At 44.7% G+C, this 19,640-nt stretch overlaps 1 protein-coding gene across 1 annotated transcript in view; it reads right to left on the bottom strand.

Moving 5' to 3' along the window:
- Nucleotides 1-19,640, bottom strand: part of ALK (ALK receptor tyrosine kinase) — a 1,066,008-nt gene that overhangs the window by 157,959 nt on the left and 888,409 nt on the right. Inside the window, exons 6-8 of the mRNA XM_049904948.1 lie at nt 16,659-16,790; nt 5,896-6,027; nt 3,371-3,471 (exon numbers count right to left, since the gene is read on the bottom strand). Coding sequence (XP_049760905.1) covers nt 3,371-3,471; nt 5,896-6,027; nt 16,659-16,790 — 365 coding nt within the window. The remainder of the gene's footprint in view (nt 1-3,370; nt 3,472-5,895; nt 6,028-16,658; nt 16,791-19,640) is intronic.

Genomic DNA, 19,640 nt, shown 5'->3' on the forward strand with positions numbered 1-19,640 from the left:
TGCAACAGCTTTTCCCTATGCAATACGTCATTTGATTTCTTGACTGGTGCTTCCATGGCTGTTGATTGTAGATCTAAGTAAAGTGAAATCCTTGACAACTTCAATCCATACTGAAAGCTGATGTCTTTGATCAGTAAGTGCTTTAAGTCCTCTTAGCTTTCAGCAAGCAAGGTTGTGTCATCTCCACATCACAGTTTTTTAATGAAACTTCCTATAATCCTGATGCTGTGTTTTTCTTCATCTAGTCCAGTTTCTCTGATTATGTGCTCAGCATACAGATTGAATAAGTATGGTGAAAGGTTATAACCCTGATGCACACTTTCCTGATTTTAAAGCAGGCAGCATCCCCTTGTTCTGTTCTAACGACTGCCTCTTGGTCTATGTACAGGTTCCACATAGGCACAATTAAGTGTAGTGGAATTTCTATTCTTTGCAATGTTATCCATAACTTGTGATTCACACAGTCAAATGCCTTTGCATAGTCAATAAAACACAGGTAAACATCTTTCTGGTACTCTCTGCTTTCAGCCAAGATCCATCCGACATCAGCAATGATATGCTTCGTTCCACATCCTCTTTTGAGTCAGACTTGAATTTCTGGCAGTTCACTGTTGATGTACTGCTGCAACTGCGTTTGAATTATCTTCAGCAAAATTTTACTTGGTTGTGATATTGATGGTATTGTTTGATAATTTTCGCATTCTGTTGGATCTCCTTTCCTTGGAACGGGCACAAATATAGATCTCTTCCATTTGGTTGGCCAGGTAGCTGTCTGCCAGATTTCTTGTCATAGACAAGTGACCACTTACTGCATTGCATCCATTTGTTGATCTCAGTTGGTATTCCATCTATTCCTGGAGCTTTGTTTCTTTGACAGTGCCTTCAGTGCACCTTGGACTTCTTCCTTCAGTACCTTCAGTTCCTGATCATATGCTACCTCTTGAAATTGTTGGACATCAGCCAATTCTTTTTGGTATAATGACTCTGTGTATTCCTTCCATCTTCTTTTGACGCTTTCTATGTTGTTTAATGTTTTCACCACGGAATCCTTCATTATTACAACTTGAGGCTTGAATTTTCTCTTCAGTTCTGTCAGGCTGAGAAATGCCAAGCATGTACTTCCCTTTTGGTTTTCTAACCCCAGGTCTTTGCATGTGTCATTATCATACTTTGTCTTCTTGAGCTGCCCTTTGAAGTCTTCTCTTTAGTTCTTTTACTCCATCATTTCTTCCATTTACTTCAGCCGCTCTATGTTCAAGAGCAAGTTCCATAGTCTCTTCTGACATCTATTTTCTTTCTTTTCTGTCTTTTTAATGGCCTCTTGCTGTTTTCATGTATGATGTCTTTGATGTTATTCCACAACTCACCTGATTTTTGGTCATTAGTGTTCAGCGTGTCAAATCTATTCTTGAGATGGTCTGTAAATTCAGATGGGATATACTCAAGGTTGTATTTTGGCTCTCTTGGACTTGTTTTAATTTTTTTGAACTTCATCTTGAACTTGCATACGATCAATTGATGGTCTGTTGTGAAGTTCGCTGCTGGCTTTGTTCTGACTGATGATATTGAGTTTTTCCATTTTCTCTTTCCATAGATGTAGTTGATTTGATTCCTATGTATTCCATCTAGCAAGATCCATGTGTATAAAAAAAAAAAAAATAGGCACTGTTTATGTTGAGAAAAGGTATTTGTAATGAATAAGTCATAGGTCTTAAAAAATTCTATTATGTGATCTCTGGTGTCATTTCTTTCACCAAGGCTGTATTTTGTAACTACATGTCCTTCTTCTTTGTTTCCAACTTTTGCATTCCAATCACCAGTAATTATCAATGCATCTTGATTGCATGTTTGATCAATTTTAGACTGCAGAAGTTGGTAAAAATCTTCAGTTTCTTCGTCTTTGGCCTCAGTGGTTGGTGCATAAATTTGAGTAATAGTTGTATTTACTGGTCTTCCTTGTAGGCATATAGATGTTATCCTATCACTGACAGCTTTGTACTTCAAGATAGACCTTGAAATGTTCTTTATAATGATGAATTTTGTCATTCAATTTGCTATTCCTGGTATAGTATGCCATATGACTGTCTGATTCAAAAATGGCCAATACCAGTCTATTTCCGCTTACTAATGCCTAGGATATCGACCTTTACACATTCAATTTCATTTTTGACAACTTCCAATTTTCCTAGAGTCATACTTCATACATTCCACATTCTGATTATTAATGGATGTTTGCAGCTGTTCTCATTTTGTTTCATGCCACATCAGCAAATAAAAGTCCCGAAAGCTTCACTCCACCCACGTCATTAAGGTTGACTCTACTTTGAAGAGTCAGCTCTTCCTTTCTTGTCTTTTGAGGGCCTTCCAACCTAAGGGACTCATCTTTTGGTACTATGTCAGACAATATTTTGCCACTATCTATAAGGTTTTCACTGGTCAACTTTTTTGAGAAGTAGACTGCCAGGTCCTTTTTCCTGGTCTGTTTTAGTCTGGAAGCTCCATGGAAACCTATCATGGGTGACCCTACTGGTATTTGAAATACTGGTGGCATTGCTTCCAGCATCACAGCAACACTCAAGCCACCACAGTATGGCAGAATGTGATTAGTTTTTCCTTTATATATATTAATCTAGCTAATCCTCAAACCTTTGTGGTAAGTTCTATAATGTTTCCACTCTCCAGGTGAAGAAATTGAGGTCCTTAAAGGTTAATTACCTGCCCAAACAACCTGCACAGCTAATCAGCGGTGGAACCTGGCTTAGACTTGAGCAGCCTGTCTCAGAGTCCATGAGCTCAGTTACTATGCCATGCTGAGGTCTAAGCACTTTTCTTGGCTCCCAGAGTATATTACCTTATACTAAGGATCATGGCGCCAGTCCCTCAGTCTGCCCACGAAAGAGACAATAGTTACAGGAACCATTTAGGTAAGTGGCTTTAGACATGCCTCACTGAATGCCACTGAAGTCTTAGTGAAATTTATGTAAATCAAAATTTTGATGCTCTACCATATTGGAAATGTATTATGAGAGCTTGATACTTTTAAAAACGAATTCGGTCTTTTGTAAATCCTTGTTACAGCCCCCGTCACATCTTGGCAAAGGTTTTCTTGGTTTGCTGGTCAAGGTCCTCCTGTAAACAGCTGTGTGCAGCTGAGGGTGGGTGTTTGAGCTTCTTCAGATGGGATTTTGCCATGTTGATGGATGTCCTCTCACTAGAAGATGGCCAAAAGGGCTCTCTTGTCCTTTCCCCAGGAAAACTACCAGCCCAACTGCTCAGGCTACGTTCTTCATTTTTGAGGGGTTTATATGGAAGTGACCAAGGAGAGGGGTAGGAGGAGAAATTAGAGAACTAGAGGAACATGGAGACTTGCCTCACATGGAGAGTTCTTCATGGGTGCGGGGAATGTAGCGCTGGTCACTGTAGCACTTTCGGACATGGGGACATCAGTGGTGCTGAGCAACAGGGATTGGCCTGGGAGAGAAAGAGAAAAAAAGCCAAGAATGCACCATCATCAGGAACCGAAGGGTTCAAGGGTGCTGGGAGAGGAATGCAGGGTTAATGGACTCTGCGCGTTCTCATGGAGCCTAGGAACTATTTTGAGGACACATGTTTCTGCTTTCTAAATTGGATTAGAGAGCTTATTTTCACCATCAGTGAACTCTGACACATGCAAAGCCTTCATTTCAAACTGTTTGCAATGTCCCAGCCTCTGCACCCTGATCTCCCAAGGTCACCAGCCCGTAGCCTGGAAGCAGCCTGAAGCATGCCCCCTGCCCACCCCTTCCCATTTCCAGTAATGCCAGCACCCTGTCCTCCAATGATTCCTATGACGTTTACTCTTCCCTCCCCTCTAATGAGCCCAGGTCAACCTGTGCCCCATGTCCTGCCCAAGGAGGCTCATTTCCTGTGTTATCTCACCACTGATCTGCTTGCAAACCTGGGAGGCCATGAGCCCCCACCCCCATGTGGTGATGGGAAGAAGCATTTGTAAACCTCCAGGAACTGTGGAGCAACTTGTAGCTGGTAAAGGCTGTGGAGATGGGTGCCAGAGTGAGCTCACAACATTTTAGGGGCCCCACAGAAACCCAGGCATTACTTTAGCCATTCATTTCTACCTTTCTCCATCTCTTGGTAAAAGGTTATTGAGTTACTACCAAGTAACAAATTCAGGTGGATCCAGAGAAGAGTATCCAAGATGGATTAGAGATCTCAGAAAGCATATCACCTCTCCTTGAGGAAGATTCAAGGAGCGGGGGTCTGTGGCTGGGGAGAAAAGGGATTTCATATAGCTGGGTGGGTCACAATTGTTGTCTTCAAACTACTGGAGGGTTGCCTTGTGGGAGAGGAATAGTTTTGTTCTCTGGGCCTCCAGGATACAAATCCATGAGCAATGGGTAGAAGTTATGGAGAAATAGAGCTTGCCTCAAGGTAAGGAAAACCATTCTATGATCCTGATCTATTAAACAATGGAATGGGCTACTTTAAGAGGCAGTAAGAGCCCTGTCACTAGAGGTATTCAACAAGGGCAGGATATTTATTTGCTATGGTAGTCGTAGGGAAAATTTTCATACTGAAAGCAGAGACATTAAGATCAGGTCTAGCTTGAGCTCTGTTGCTCTTCCTTGTACAGACTGGGTGCCAATGACGATAGTGTGGTGACAGAGGAGGGTGGAGAAGCAGAGCTCCTGGACCCTCCTCATCTGGGGGAGGGATCCCTGCAGAACTCTTCTGGGCCGTAATCACTCAGCATTCTTTCTAACAGGGCCATTGTGAGGGTGTGCTGGCCAAAAGCCAACCCACTCAGATGCAGCCAGCTCTGAAGACCAGAGCAGAGCTCTGCACAGTGGTCCTTAGTGGCTGATCAGATGTTGTCATTGCTCACACTTTATTATTATTATAGTTATTATTTCTTTTATTTTTAATTTTTATTGTGGTTTTAAGTGAAAGTTTACAAATCAAGTCAGTCTCTCACACAGAAACTTATATACACCTTAGTTATTATTTCTTTAAACAGTCCGTAGGATGTGTGATCTTTGCATGGAAAGAGAGGTTTTTTGATATGAGGGTCTTTAGCTCCACAAAGAGTAGGCAAAGGCAGGGGAGGGAGGAAGGAGACAGCCCCCAGCCCTGTCCTGCAGAGAGGTGGCCCCATGGCTGGATGGCTTGGCCTCTGCAGCAGCCCAACTTGGGGAGCTGTGCTGGCCTCATAGACCCTCACTGATCCCACACCCTGCCCAGGCTGGTGTCTCTGAGTCTGGTGTGGTGGGTGGCCATGTCTTGGGTGTGTAGGCACTCTTTGCTCTTGGGACAGCCAAGCATGGGCCGTCGGGAGGATAGGTTCTGGAAGGGTGGGGATGGCTGAGGAGACTGTGCCCAGGGAATGGACCAGATGTGGGGCCCAGGGCATACCCTGGGGCAAAAGCACAGACTTCCCTGTGGCTCAGTCTCCCCAGATATAAAGTGGCCTATGGTTTTCCTTACCTCTAGGCCTCCACATGCTTTAGTCTCCCAGTTATAAAGTGATCTGTGGTATTTCATACCTCTCAGTGAATTACATACCCACTGCCGAAAACCCAACATAATTGTACTCGACACAGCATGTGTTTAATGAATGGATTATTCTTATTGCCACTATTCTTATCTTCCAACTAATCCTTCATCAAGTAGTTTTAAGTAACCAGAGGTGTCTTCTACTTGGGTCCAGATTTAATCCAAAGCCCCAGGAGGTCTGAAGAGGGAATTGTGTATGAACACCCAGGGCAAACTTTGGGCAGGCCCCTGAGCTTATCCTGCAGGGTGGGGTGAGGTTCAGCTGCCTGGATTGGTGCCCTAAGTCTCTCATCTGCCCAGGTGGACACCTGGGTAGGCATCAAGGGAAGAGAAGAGGGATAGTACCTTGGTATCCCTGGACGCGGGCATCCTTTAGGGTTCTGACCTGCCACCGGGGTGTGTGGGTCAAGAGTGTGCCTTGGGTCCAGCCACAGAAGCCATCCTCGAAGTCACAGTAAAAACCAGCAGGGAGGTTACCTGCAGGGAGAGCACAGGGTCCAGTCACTGCCAGGACTGCCCAAGGCAAAATGTGCCAATGCCAAGTAATGACCAAATTATCATTGGTGACAACTCCCAGCCCGAACCCTTGATGTACAATAATACTGACCATAATGAAAAGAAGCCCCTGTCCCTAACTTGTGCATGGGTTCTGATCTTCAGAAAATAAAATAATATTGATGATAATAACTCCAGAGCATAAGTATTGTTAGCCCAGTTTTACATATGACAAAGCAGAGGCTCAGAAATGTTAAGCAACCCGGCCAAGGCCACATGGCTATCAGGTCACTTAGCTGGGACTTGAGCTAGATCTTCTGATTCTCTGTGCTCTTCATACTGATCCACCATGAGCATGAACCCCAGGAGAGGCCAACATGTAACTCATCAGAGCACATTTCTGAAGGTTTTCACAATGACAAGAATGTGGTGATGGTGGTGGTGGTGATGACCAGGAGTTGGTTTGGGTCTCTTATTACTACCCCTGACTACAGAGACATATACTACTCAAAGCTTCCCACTTGCATCCCTTCCTCTCCCAACCCTCTTGCACTTAAATGGAGTCACGTGAGTAGTTCTAGTCAATGAAATGTGAGTGGCAGTAACATGTGTCTCTTCTGGCTGAGGCCATGAAAAGCCTGTGATTAATTCTTTAGTCCCTCTCGTCTCCTGCTGTAGCAGCTAAGGAGATTGCTTATTCCTGAGGGTATTGCTATATAAGGCAGAGCCTCTGACAGCCTGGGTCCCTGAGTGATCCTGAGATTTTGGGATTTCTTATTACTGCGGTATAACCTAGCCCATCCTGACCAAAACAATTCCATTCCCTGGGTCCTCTTTATTCCCTTTGTTGGATCAATGTAAAGCACCTTGAAAAACTTTTATCTACATCAGACTGACCTTAGGTCCCATTTAAGAAGCCACAGTCGGCTTTGTAGACCATCTATCTCCTAACTGCCTAGAGAAGGAGGAAGAAAGGAGAAGAGAGTTGTGAGTCTTCACTTTCTCCAGCTCCAGGGAAGACTCTCAGCCCCAAGGAGCCAGTGGGCCCTTCTAGGCTATTCTGATAGCAGCAGGGCAGTGTCTGCATGTTGGAGGAGAGGAGCTCTCTGGCTGAGACCCACCATTCTCCACATCCTTCCTCTGTCTCAGCCCTCTTGGCAGCAGCAGGCTGACAAAGAGGGCCCTCATGCTTCCTGGCTGTGACAGCACCTTAGTGAATTATTACTCATTTCTCGCTGATTCTCTGCATCTCACACAGAGGCAAAATTATAAATTAAAACAGGCTGTCACTGACTTTGAGCATCTCTTCCCATTTATACCCCGCTGAAGAAATCATTCCGCCCGCAAGGCCTGCATGTTCCTCTGATTAAAAATCCAAAAGCTAAGGAGATCTTTCTGTTTTATTTTTTATTCCCCCCTCCAGGGATCCCACATCCACTTCCTTTTGCTGAAACTAACTGGTGGCAGGAAGCCACCTTCTGTGATGCGTCCTTCTCAAGTAGTGCTTTAGGCCACAATGAGAGACTCTAGACTATTCCTGGTGGAAGGAGGGGGCAGGCTTGGGCTAGGGCCTGAATGGTGCATCATTCCCTCCTTCTAGGACATGGAAACAAAGAATGTAGACTGACTTGTGAGTGTTGGTACCCCAACAGCACTGGAGTCTGGACACATGGGCTCTAGTCCTAGCCTCACAACTTCCTGGCAGTGTGACCTTAGGAAAGTCATTTCACTCTTCACAGCCTCAGGCTCCTCATCTCTGAAATGGGACATTAGCACCTATTTCAGAGGACTGTTCTGAGCATAAAATAGAGAGTATAGAAATGCCTTGTAAACAGCGAGTTGTACAAATAAAAAATGGTGGCAGTAGTATTAATTAGCACTCACCACTGGGTCAGGGGAGCTCACTGGGGCTGGGATGACACAGCCAATGCTGCCCTATGGGGCAGAGACAGACCCCTCAGCTGCCTCTTTGGAAATGACTCCTGGGGGCTGCTTATGTGGTAGCTCTGCACATGTCTCCCACTGGGACAGGGAGGAGGAAAGTCATTGGCATTCTCCACCTCTTGGAAGCCCCCCCTTGTCCTCACCTGGCACAAGACCCAGGGTGTGCTAGGATTAGAAACCTCATTTCTTTCTGGCTGGCTGAATAAAGGGAGAAAAGCCTGGCAAAGAGCTAGCCAGTCAACCAACAATTTATGTGACAATTAAAGCCTTGGAGGGAGGGAGGGAGGGAGTGCTGAGAGGATTTCTACGGCTGTAAGCACATCAGGGCAGTTTGCTCAGCAAGAAGCCACCCCTAAGGAAGCTGTGGGGTGGTGGTGGGGTCAGACTGAAGCCTCTGTGGATTAGGTCATGTTTGGGAAATCGCTGGTAAGGCCAATTGCTGAGCCAAGGTTGGCTCACAGGCTTGAGTCTAATGGTATCATACTCATTCTTTGATTATGCCTTTCTCCTCTCATTCACCCTAGGCACCTACTCAGTGCTTGAAACATTGTAGGGCCTCCCTTGGTGCTTATTTGCTGAATGAAATTGAAGTGGGTTCAATCCTTTAACGCTTTGCCACTCAAAATGTGGCCCAAGGACCAACAGCACTAGACTGTCGAGTCAATTCCGACTCATGTTGACCCCGTGTGTATCAGAGTAGAACTTTGCTCCATAGGGTTTGCAATGGCTGATTTTTCAGAAGTATCACCAGGCCTTTCTTCTGAGATGTTCTGGGTGGACTTGAATCACCAACCTTTTCATTAGCGCTGAGTTCATGAAGCTTTTGGGCCACCAGGGACTCCCATGTAAAATTGATTAGAAGTGCAGAATCTCGGGTCCTGCTCTGGATGTGAATCTACTATTAACAAGCTCCCCAGGTGATTCCTATGCACCTTAATGTGTGAGAAGCTCTGCTCTACCCAACCCAATTCTTGGGCTCCCGCCAGCTTTTTCATTGGTCTGATGGCCAAATCGGGCCGCTTGTAGGCCAATCAATTGTGCAACATTTGGCAATTATGACACTTGATTCCCTTCTAAGAGAGACAAATTAGTGGAGTCACAGAGATGTGACCTCAGCAGCAGCAGGAGGAGCTGCCAAGTATAAACTCTAGGCTAAATGACACCACTCCTTTTCCTTCCTGTGTGACAACTCTGTTAACATTTTTGACAAATATGGGTTGTACATTTCCTTGAAAATAGTCATGGGGAAAATTCTAGAAGAAATACATGAAAATATTATAGTTATCTCTAAATGTCTGATAGGTATTATAGTGATATTTTCTCCCATATACTTTTCTAGGTTTTCCAAATATTTTACAAGCATGTTTTATTTTACATAAAATAAAAATAAAACGCTTCTGTAGGGTGGGGTACCCCTGGCAGCAGGGGTACCCCACCCTACAGAAGAGATTATTTAGTCCAAGGAGGGGTGAGATTTGCCTGCAATACCAGTGAGTCAGGGGCTCATCCAGGGAAGGAAGTGGGGAGACCTGGCCCCTTTCTGGGAAGCCACATGTCACTAGGGCCCCTGCTCAGGACACATCAAGAATCTAGAAGACAAACTTGGATAGGTTATAGCATCCTGGGATAGGTTTGGCAGTGTTTAATTGGAAATGCAGGGGTGGCTGCATTGGAGAGGGAAAGGAAGACGGTGTGTGGAGTGTGGGTTTGAAGGAGGAGAAACGGACAGATGGGCGTTATGATTAGATGGAGGAAGACAAGGGCAATATCACCTCCATCTGGGTCCCTCCACTCATCCTGGACAGCTCCTAAATTTGCTAAGGACTGAAAAAATGCCCAGAAACATTGCTCAGGATTGAGTTTGGTGATCTGAATGCAGCCCTAGAGCATGTGGGAAATCCTCTCTGGGGGAGCTGTGGGGAGTTGAAGCAAGTCCTCTGGTAGAATGAATTGATGGAATGCAACCTACTCTTTCAATCCAAATTCCAGTGGTGTCAGGGCTTGGTATACTACCCCGGCCCAAGATTAGTGGCCTTCATGAGGTTTCCTTAGAGTACCAGGCCATCCCTAATAGAGCTGCAGGATGACAACCTGTTCAGAGAAAACATTCTAACATTTTCCAGGCCACCTGGGAAGGGCCAAGTGTATTTAAGAGCATTGTCTTGCATGCGTCACAGACAATAGCCCACCAGCAGGTGCCATGTTCCAACTCATATTACAGATGAGGAAACTGAGCCCCAGAGGGTGGAGGCAAATGAGCTGAAGCTCCCCAGAAAGGGAAGCTTCCCTGGCTTTTTTCTGGCCCCTTCTTCCTGGGCGAATGCATAGGTAGGGTTTGTGTTTAATACAACCAAACATTAAAAAAAAAAAAAAAAAAAATTAGAAACTCATAAAACAAATGAGTTTGGCTTACAGTGGGTCAGTGTGGGCTTTGAAGTCAAACTGAATCTGGACCTCTGCTCAGACACTGGCTAACAGTTTGATCATGGAAAATCACTTAAACTCCCTGAGTTTCGAGTTCTTCATTTTTAAAAATGGGTGTGATAACATCACATAGGATTGTTGGGAGGGTGGAATAAGTTAATACATGAAAAGTGTTAAGAGCAGCTCTTGGCACATAGTAAATATTCAATAAATGTTAGCCAGTATTGTTGTTGTTATCACCATGGGATTGGTTTCCAGAATTGGAATCTGGGAAAACAGCAAAAATGCAGAGAGAATGGAGTACGTGAACAAGAAAAAGGATATTTGCTCAGAATGCTGCCAAGATCAGAGTGGCAAAAAGATCTGAATAATCCACTTTCAACAGATTTTTTCAGCAAAGAACTCAGTGAGGTGCTTTCCAGGGTGGAGCTGTCATTTGACAGCTGGTCAGAGCAGCTTTTGAAGTGTGGCTAAAAAGGCCTTTCGACCCCAGATGCCTGCCCTCAGTACTGGAACTCGAGTTTGGAGCTAGCCTTAGAATCCGGTTAATGGCAAGCTCAGGAGAGGTAGAAAAAGGCCCCGAGACCACAGTAATGGGGGCATCCCACAGGCTCAGTGCTCTAATCACTGCTCTGTTCTCAACAATCTGTGTGACCCCAAACAAATCAATTACCTTCTCTGTGCCTTCATTTTCCCAATTGTAAACCAGGGCATGGTCTGCCTGACCTGTGTCCCAGCTGGGAAGTTGGTATCAAAAAACTTTAAAAAGGCAAATGTGAAATCTCACAGCTCAGAGGCTCTGCTGGTAATACTGCCGAGACAAATAACTAGAAAAACACACAGAGTCCCCTGCCCCCAGGGCAGCATGGGCGAGTCTGGCTTCACTTTGGGCCCTGTGTGCTGTGAGCGCTTTGTGAGAAAGGCCAGGAGCAGAGCAGTGCAGGACAAGGAATGCATTTCCCTGCAGCTGCCTACTGAGTTTTATCTAAAAACACACCACAATTCCATTATTGGAAAGTGCCACTTGAAAGTTTCAAATAAAAACAAAGTTTTCAAAATTGACAAATGGACTTCTCTACTACTTTATTTAAGAGACTAAACAAAACCCTTTTTTTCCAAGTAGTCCAGGTGCCACCATGCATCTGTCAGTTTATCGTACTCTGGTGGCTTTTGTGTTGCTGTGATGTTAGAATCTGCCACTGGTATTTCAAATACCAGCAGGGCCACCCATGGTGGATAGGTTTCAGTGGAGCTTCCAGACTAAGACAGACTAGGAAGAAGGGCCTGGCCACCTACTTAAGAAAAAATTGGCCAATGAAAACCTTATGAATAGCCACGGAACGTTGATACAGAGACGGAAGATGAGCCCTTCAGGTTGGACTATTATTCAATTTAGATACCAACTAATACTGCCAAAGATGAGGAAATTGAAGATTACTACTGACTTATGCAGTCTGAAATTGATCAAACATGCAATCAAGATGCATTGATAATTACTGGTGATTGGAATGCCAAACTTGGAAACAAGAAGGATCTGTAGTTGAAGAATCTGGTGTCATGGATTGGATTGTGTCCCCCCAAAATGTCTGTCAACTTGGCTAGGTCATGATACCCAGTATTGTATGATTGTCTACCATTTCGTCATCTGACGTGATTTCCCTATGTGTTGTAAATCCTATCACTATGATGTAATGAGATGGATTAGTGGCATCATTATATTGATGAGATCTACAAGATTAGATAGGGTCTTAAGCCAATCTCTTTTGAGATATAAAAGAAAGATGTGAGCGTAGAGACATGGGGACATCATACCATCAAGAAAGTAGTGCCTGGAGCAGAGGACGTCCTTTGGACCCAGGGTCCCTGTGTGGAGAAGCTCCTAGTCCAGCTGAAGATTGATGAGAAGACTGACAGAGAGAGAGAAACCCTTCCCCTGGAGCTGATGCCCTGAATTTGGTCTTTAGCCTACTTTACTGTGAAGAAATAAATCTATCTCTGTTAAAGCCACCCACTTGTGGTATTTCTGTTATAGCAGCACTAGATAACTAAGACATATGGCCTTGGTGATTGAAATGACACAGGAGCTCACATGAGATAGAATTTTGCTAAACCAATGGCTTATTCATTGCAAATACTTTTTTCAAAAATATACCCAGTGACTATACACGTGGACCTCACCAGATGGAAAACACAGGAATCAAATTGACTACCTCTGTGGAAAAGCTCAATGTCATCAGTCAGAACAAGGCCAGGGGCTACTGAAGAACAGACCACCAATTGCTCATATGCAAGTTTAAGTGAAAGCTGAAGAAAATTAAAACAAGTTCATGAGAACCAACATATATTCCACCTGAATTTAGAAACCATCTCAAGAATAGGTTTGACGCATTGAACACTAATGACCGAAGAGCTGTGGGATGACATCAAACATGAACAAAGCAAAGGGTGATTAAAAAGACAGGGAAGAGAGAAAAGACCTAAATGGATGTCAGGAGAGACTCTGAAACTTGCTCTTGAACACAGAGTAGCTAAAGTGAACAGAAGAAATGATGAAGTAGAAGAATTGAACAGAAGATTTCAAAGGGGGCTCCAGAAGACAAAGTAAAGTGTTATAATAACGTGTGCAAAGACCTGTAGTTAGAAAACCAAAAAGGGAAAAATATGCTTGGCATTTCTCAAGCTGAAAGAACTGAAGAAAAAATTCAAGCTTCAAACTGCAATTTTGAAGGATTCCGTGGGGAAAATATTAAATGATTCAGGAAGCATCAAAAGAAAATGGAAGAAATACAGAGTCACTATACCAAAAATAATTGGGCAACATTCAACCATTTCAAGAGGTAGCACAGGATCAAGAACTGACGGTACTGAAGGAAGAAGTCCAAGCTGCACTGAAGGCGATGGTGAAAAATCAGGCTCCAGGAATTGATGGAATTCCAAAAGAGATGTTTCAACAAATGGATGAAGCACTAACTTATCTATACCAATAAATTAGAAGGCACTTACCTGCCTGAGATACATATTTGTGCCCATTCCAAAGAAAGGTGATCTAACAGAATGTGAAATTTATCAAACAATATCATTAATATCACACCCAAGTAAAATTTTGCCAAAGATCATTCAAAAGCAGCTGTAGCAGTACATTAACAGGGAGCTGTCAGAAATTTAAGCCTGATTCAGAAGAGGACATAGAACCAGGGATATCATTGTTGATATCAGATGTACCTTGGCTGAAAGCAGAGAATACCATAAAGATGCTTATCTGTGTTTTATTGACTACACAAAGGCATTCAACTGTGTGGATCATAACAAATTTTGGATAATATTTCGAAGAATGGGTATTTTAGAACACTTAAGTGTACCCATGCAGAACCTGTACATAGACCAAGAGGCAGTTGTTCGAACAGAACAAGGGGATACTGCATGGTTTAAAGTCAGGAAGGGTGAGCATCAGGGCTGTATCCTTTCACCACACTTATTCAATCTCTATGCTGAGCAAATAATCTGAGAAGCTGGACTATATGAAGAATGCGGCATCAGGATTGGAGGAGGACTTATTAACAACCCACGCTATGAAGATGACATGAACTTGCTTGCTGAAAGTGAAGAGGACTTGAAGCACTTACTGATGGAGATCAAATACAATCGCCTTTGCTAAGGATTACACCTCCACATAAAGAAAACAAAAATCCTCACAATGGGATCAATAAGTAACATCATGATAAACAGAGATAAGATTCAAGTTGTCAAGGATTTCATTGTGATTGGATCCACAATCGACACCCATGGTAGCAGCAGTCAAGAAATCAAGCGACATATTGTGTTGAGCAAATCTGGTGCAAAAGACCTTTTTAATGTGTTAAAAAGCAAAGATGTCACTTTTAAGACTAAGGTGGGCCTGACCCAAGCCATGGTGTTTCCTATTGCCTCATATGCATGCGAAAGCTGGACATTGAATAAGCGAGACTGAAGAACTGATGCCTTTGAATCACGATTTTGGTGAAGAATATTGAATACACAATGGACCGCCGGAAGAATGAACAAGTCTGTCTTGGAGGAAGTACAGCCAGAGTGTTTCTTGGAAGGGAGGATGATGAGACTGCATCTCACATACTTTGGACAAGTTATCAGGCAGGACAAGTCCCTGGAGAAGGATATCATGTTCGGCAAAGTAGAGTGTTAGTGAAAAAGAGGAAGACCCTCAAAGAGTTGGACTGACACAATGGCTGTAACAATGGCTCAAACATGGCAAGGATTGTAAGGATGGCGCAGGACTGGGTAGTGTTTCATCCTGTCGTAAGAGCTGGAAATGACTTCATGGCATCTAATGGCAACAACGGTCTAGATGACCTGGGGGACACTGTTAACTTTTTAAAGGTATTTTGCAAAATTCCATGTCTTAGAGGCTGTGTATCTGACAGGGCGGCATTTTCTCTGCACCTGGACCCCGCAGCTCCCTGGCATGCCTCTGCTGCATCCTTTCCCAACTAAGCCTCTGTTGTCTCACTCTCTGCCTCCTGTGCTGGATTTTCAGCCCTCTGAGAGCAGAGGCCGTGTTTTCTTCTCTGCTCCAGTATCTAGCACATTTTCTAGCTTACGTTATAGGAGTTCTGTAAGTGTTGGTGGTTTCCCTGGCAATAAAATTAAAGAAATTTGGACCAATTGCTCCTAGGGAGGCAGCTTGTCCAAGTGGCATGAGCACTTGGTCTGGAAATCTAACTCTGCCTCTAACTACTGACATGGGCACAAATAATTTTCTTTCTTTTGTGGAGTCCAGCTTTCCCAATTCATGCATTTATTTCAATCAGCAAAGAGTAGGGAGCACTTATACTGTGCCAGGAATCATGAGAGCTATTGGAACGAGAAAGATTACAGGGCACGGTCTGCACACAAGAGGAAGAGAGACATGGAAACAATCTCCATGAATGTTATGGATGCGTCCCTAATATGATAGCTAAAATTAAAAAAGACAATAACAAGTGTTGGCGAGAATGTGGAGAAATTAGAACCCTAACATATTGTTGATGGGAATATAAAATGATACAGCCACTTTGGAAAACAGTTTGACAATTCCTCAAAAAGTTAAACATAGAGTTAGCCTGTGACTGAAATTCCAGTCCTAGGCATTTACCCAAGAGAAATGAACACGTGTCCACACAAAAATTTGTACTAGAATGTTCATAACAACATTATTCACAAAAGCCAAAAAGTGGGAACAACTCAAATGGCTATCATTGATGAATGCATAAACAAAATGTGGCATATCTGTACAATGAAATATCATTCAGGAAATGCTGATACATGATACAAAGTGGATGAACCTTGAATATACCATGAAAGAATAAGTAAAAGAAACCAGTCACAAAAGACCACATATTATATGAACCCATTTATACAAAATGTCCAGAAAGAGACAAAAACTAGATTAGTGGTTGCCTAGGGTTTTTTTAGGGTTAGGAGAAAGGGTTAAGGGGTGTCAACCAAAGGGCACAGCGTTTCTTTTTGAAGTAATGAAAATGTTCTAAAATTGATAGTGGTGATGGTTGTACAACTCTGTGAACATACTAAAAACCATTAACTTGTACACTTTAAATGGGTGAATTATATTGCATGCAAATGATATCTCCATCAAATTCTTAAAAAAACTAATAGATGTTATGACACATGGATACACTGCATGGGGGGAGGGTCTAGAGGAGGAAGAATCAACTGTACTTGTGGGTAATAGTCAGATGAGCCTTCCAAGAACTGACTCTTAGGCAATTCTTGAAGGAGTAGATATGACTTGAGAAGGGAAAGGGCATTCCAGGTAAGGGAGACCCATGAGCAAATCCATGGAGGCATGAGAGAGCTGAGAAGTGGTTTGATGGGGCTGGAGCTGGGGGAAGAAAGAGCTGCAAGTAGCTGGTGAAAGATGAGTCTGAAAAAGTGGGTGAAGTCTGGGCATAGAGGGCTTCTCATGTCACATTACAGAGCTCGGGTTTATGCTGCAGGTTTCCTCTGAGCATGAGGGAGCTGAGAGCATTACCTACGAGGTCCGGTTTTCTTCTTAACTTACATGGGCCATGAGGATTGTGCTGTTCTTAGACCATACATCTTTGCTTGCCTCTTAAAGACTGTGTGGCTTTTGCAAGTTGAGAGAGACAAGTGGCTCTGGAAATCAGGAAGGTTGTCCAAGTTCCCATGTTCTGGGGTGGAGGGGGAGATGGTGTGGGCTGGGCAGGAGAGGGCAGCCCCCATGTACTCACTGCACAGCTGGCCTTCATCCTCTCCCTGGGCACAGTCCTGGTGGAAGTCGCAGGCCTGCCCGAGCTGAAGGACTGTCCCATTCCAGCAAGTGAAGGAACTCTGCAAGGCCATCTTGGAGGCTGGGGATGTTCCTGGAGAGTACACAGAGACACACACCCTGGTCAATTTGAGTGGCTCTGGGCACAGATGGCCTGATTGGGGGATCCCCTGAGAAGGCTGCTTCACTCCTCCCTGCCTTTCATACCCCGATACCTGGCAAGATAGAGACTGCCCCATCTCAATTTGGCTACACCTCTGGGCCAACACCAGGAGGCTGAGTAGAAGCCAAAGCCCTTAACACTCTCCCCGCCGTCCCCACGTCTTCTGGGGGTTTCACTTTCTAGTGATGATGAATAGCAGAGTGGCCTGAGGTTTGGTCCACATTCGCTGAACATCGTAGGGTTGGTTCTCAAGCTCATGACTTTAGTGGGTCAGGTAAACAGCCTACAGATAGAGTCCCATCTGCACACAGACAGTTCTGCCCTCAAGGTGGAATTCAGAAGTGTCAAGAGGCATGCCTGGTCCAGTGTTTCTTCCCCATGTCTTTGACCTCAGATTCTACAATTGAAGTGACTTATTGAAAGGACTCTGGAAACATGCAGTACTTTCTGCTGTGGAATGCCAAGAGCACCATTGTAAAACCCCGAGCCCTGGGTCTTCGACCTGGCTCCTCCATGGCTGGCTATGTGACCCCTTCTCCTGTCTGGCCACAAGTCTCCCCTTCTTTAAAAGGAGGGATTTGACTATATCTCTAAGGTTTGTTCCGTATTATCCAGAGGGGGCAGTGTGACATACTTCATAATGAACGTATTAGCAGTTGTTAGTTCTCTGCATCAAGAATAATGTGTTATGATAGCTAATTAACCCCTAACCACTTGTTGTGCCTGCAGTCCCCGGAGAGTCAGGAACCAGGAGGAGAGGGCTGCCCTGACCTGCCCTACTACACAGAGACCACCCAGCAAGGTCCTAGCTGTTGCTTCTGACTCTGCCTCCTGCCACCCAACTCTTGGGTGGTGTGGGCTGGAGGGGCATCTGGGTCCTATGGAGATTTGCAAGGAGGGCCCACTTGGGCCACCTCCTCAAGCCTGGTTGCCATGCACTTGACTGTCTTTTCTAGCTCCATCACCATGTAGCTGGTGACTCAACCATCTCCCTGTCCCCTGTCCCACCCTCCTCAATGCTCAGCTCTTGTATGAATCAGGAGCTCCACTTGGCCAAGTCCCCCAGCCCTTAGGAGCTTTATGTCAGGGTAAGGGAAACTGAAATCAGGCTCCCCTGGGTGAGGTATGGAAAACATGTTTTAAAAAGGCCCCCAGCTGGTTGTGATATGCAATTTGCCAGACTGGAGGATCTTTAATGTCTGAAATTCCCCTGTTTTCTGCTTCACTGATCTGTTCTCAATAGCATGGAAACTAACATCAGCTGACGCCTGCTTACTTCTAGAATCCTCTGTCTACCTGAAGACATCTGAATCTGTGGGAAGTTGGGCCAGTCTTAACAATGCCCATTTCCTAAGTAGGAACTGAGGTCAGAGGAGCTAAGTGACTTGACTAAGTTCACAGCTTGTACGTAGGATTTGGACCCAGCCTGCCATACTGCAAAGCTGCTCTCTCCATGTCGTGGTGGGGGACCCTGGAGGTGGTCTTTTGCCCTCTTTTCTGGGATAGTACAGATGAGGTTCAGCTTGGCCAGATGATGGCAGATGGACACACGACATTGTCAGACCTACCTCCAGCCTGGCTGAGTGTTCTCTGTGAGTCACGAGCATGGGAAACACAGGCCCAGCTGCAAGAGCTGAGACCTTCCAGGGAATCAGGCCCGAGCTCTTAAACTGTCTCTTGCAGGTCCTCACTGATCTGGGACAGAATTGACTTTCCTGCCTCTCCTCCCTCTGCCTTTCCCCACAAACCGTGTGTTCCAGACTCCCGGAGTAAAACCGCCACAGTCCCATGACAGTGCACACCCCATTCTCTACAGATGGAGATTCTGCTCTCTGTCTGGGTCCAGCTCACAGATCCCATCTGTGACAGCATTACCCCTCCTCTCTGTGCTGAGTGCTCAGACCTCTCTTTGGCATTGATTGGAGGCACCCAGCTCCGGAGAACGCAGGTATGTTCCCATCTGCTCTATTAGGCTGTAAGTTCCCCCAGCCCCAGCCAGCACCACCCCCCAGAAGTGTACTTAAACAGCCTTTGGATCAAGGCACCATCTAAACCTGACTCCAAGTGGGAGCTGCAGACAAAATCAGATGAGCCTTTGTCACCTAAGCCCACTGTAGCTTTAGACCACCTTCTCAGTTTTTTAACTTATTTTTGTGACTAGATCTTTGTAGTTCACTTTCACCCTTTTGTTCCTCACAGAGAGGGGAAAACGCCACCCCTACCTGTCCCTGTGTCTCAAAACAATCAAAAACTATGTTTGTTCCAAGCCCCTTATAGGCTGTAAGTGCAGGGAAATGCACAATGAAATTTTTCTCCTCAAATTCCATATATTCTCATAGCAAACACACAGAATCAAAACACAAAAAAAGTGACCAGGAGAGATACAATGTTCATTTATAAAACGTTGAGTTCATTTTATAGCTTTAATTTTGTACTTCAGTTCTCCACCAGTCTGTAATGTCCTCTTGTAAGCTGGGAGATAAAATGCTTCTCCCAACAGACTATTCCTGGTCCACAGGAAGCTGTGGCCTTCCCCAGACAGAGTGGGAGGAGATACACACCCCTTCAAGAGCTGGCTGTGGAGGTTTGCTGGGGTGGCTGCGGACTTTGTCCCAGGAATTCAGAGCATGGCCAGGACCCCTTTAATATGCATATGGAGTGCCTGCTACATGCCAGGCACAGCCCAGGAACTTTATCTGCCAGCGCACTAAACCCTATAACAACCAGGACAGGCGGGATGCTATTATTTCCACTTAATAGAGAGAAGTGGGGGCGGGGAAG

The sequence above is a fragment of the Elephas maximus genome, chromosome 12 (assembly GCF_024166365.1).
Source record: "Elephas maximus indicus isolate mEleMax1 chromosome 12, mEleMax1 primary haplotype, whole genome shotgun sequence".
NCBI lineage: Eukaryota > Metazoa > Chordata > Mammalia > Proboscidea > Elephantidae > Elephas > Elephas maximus.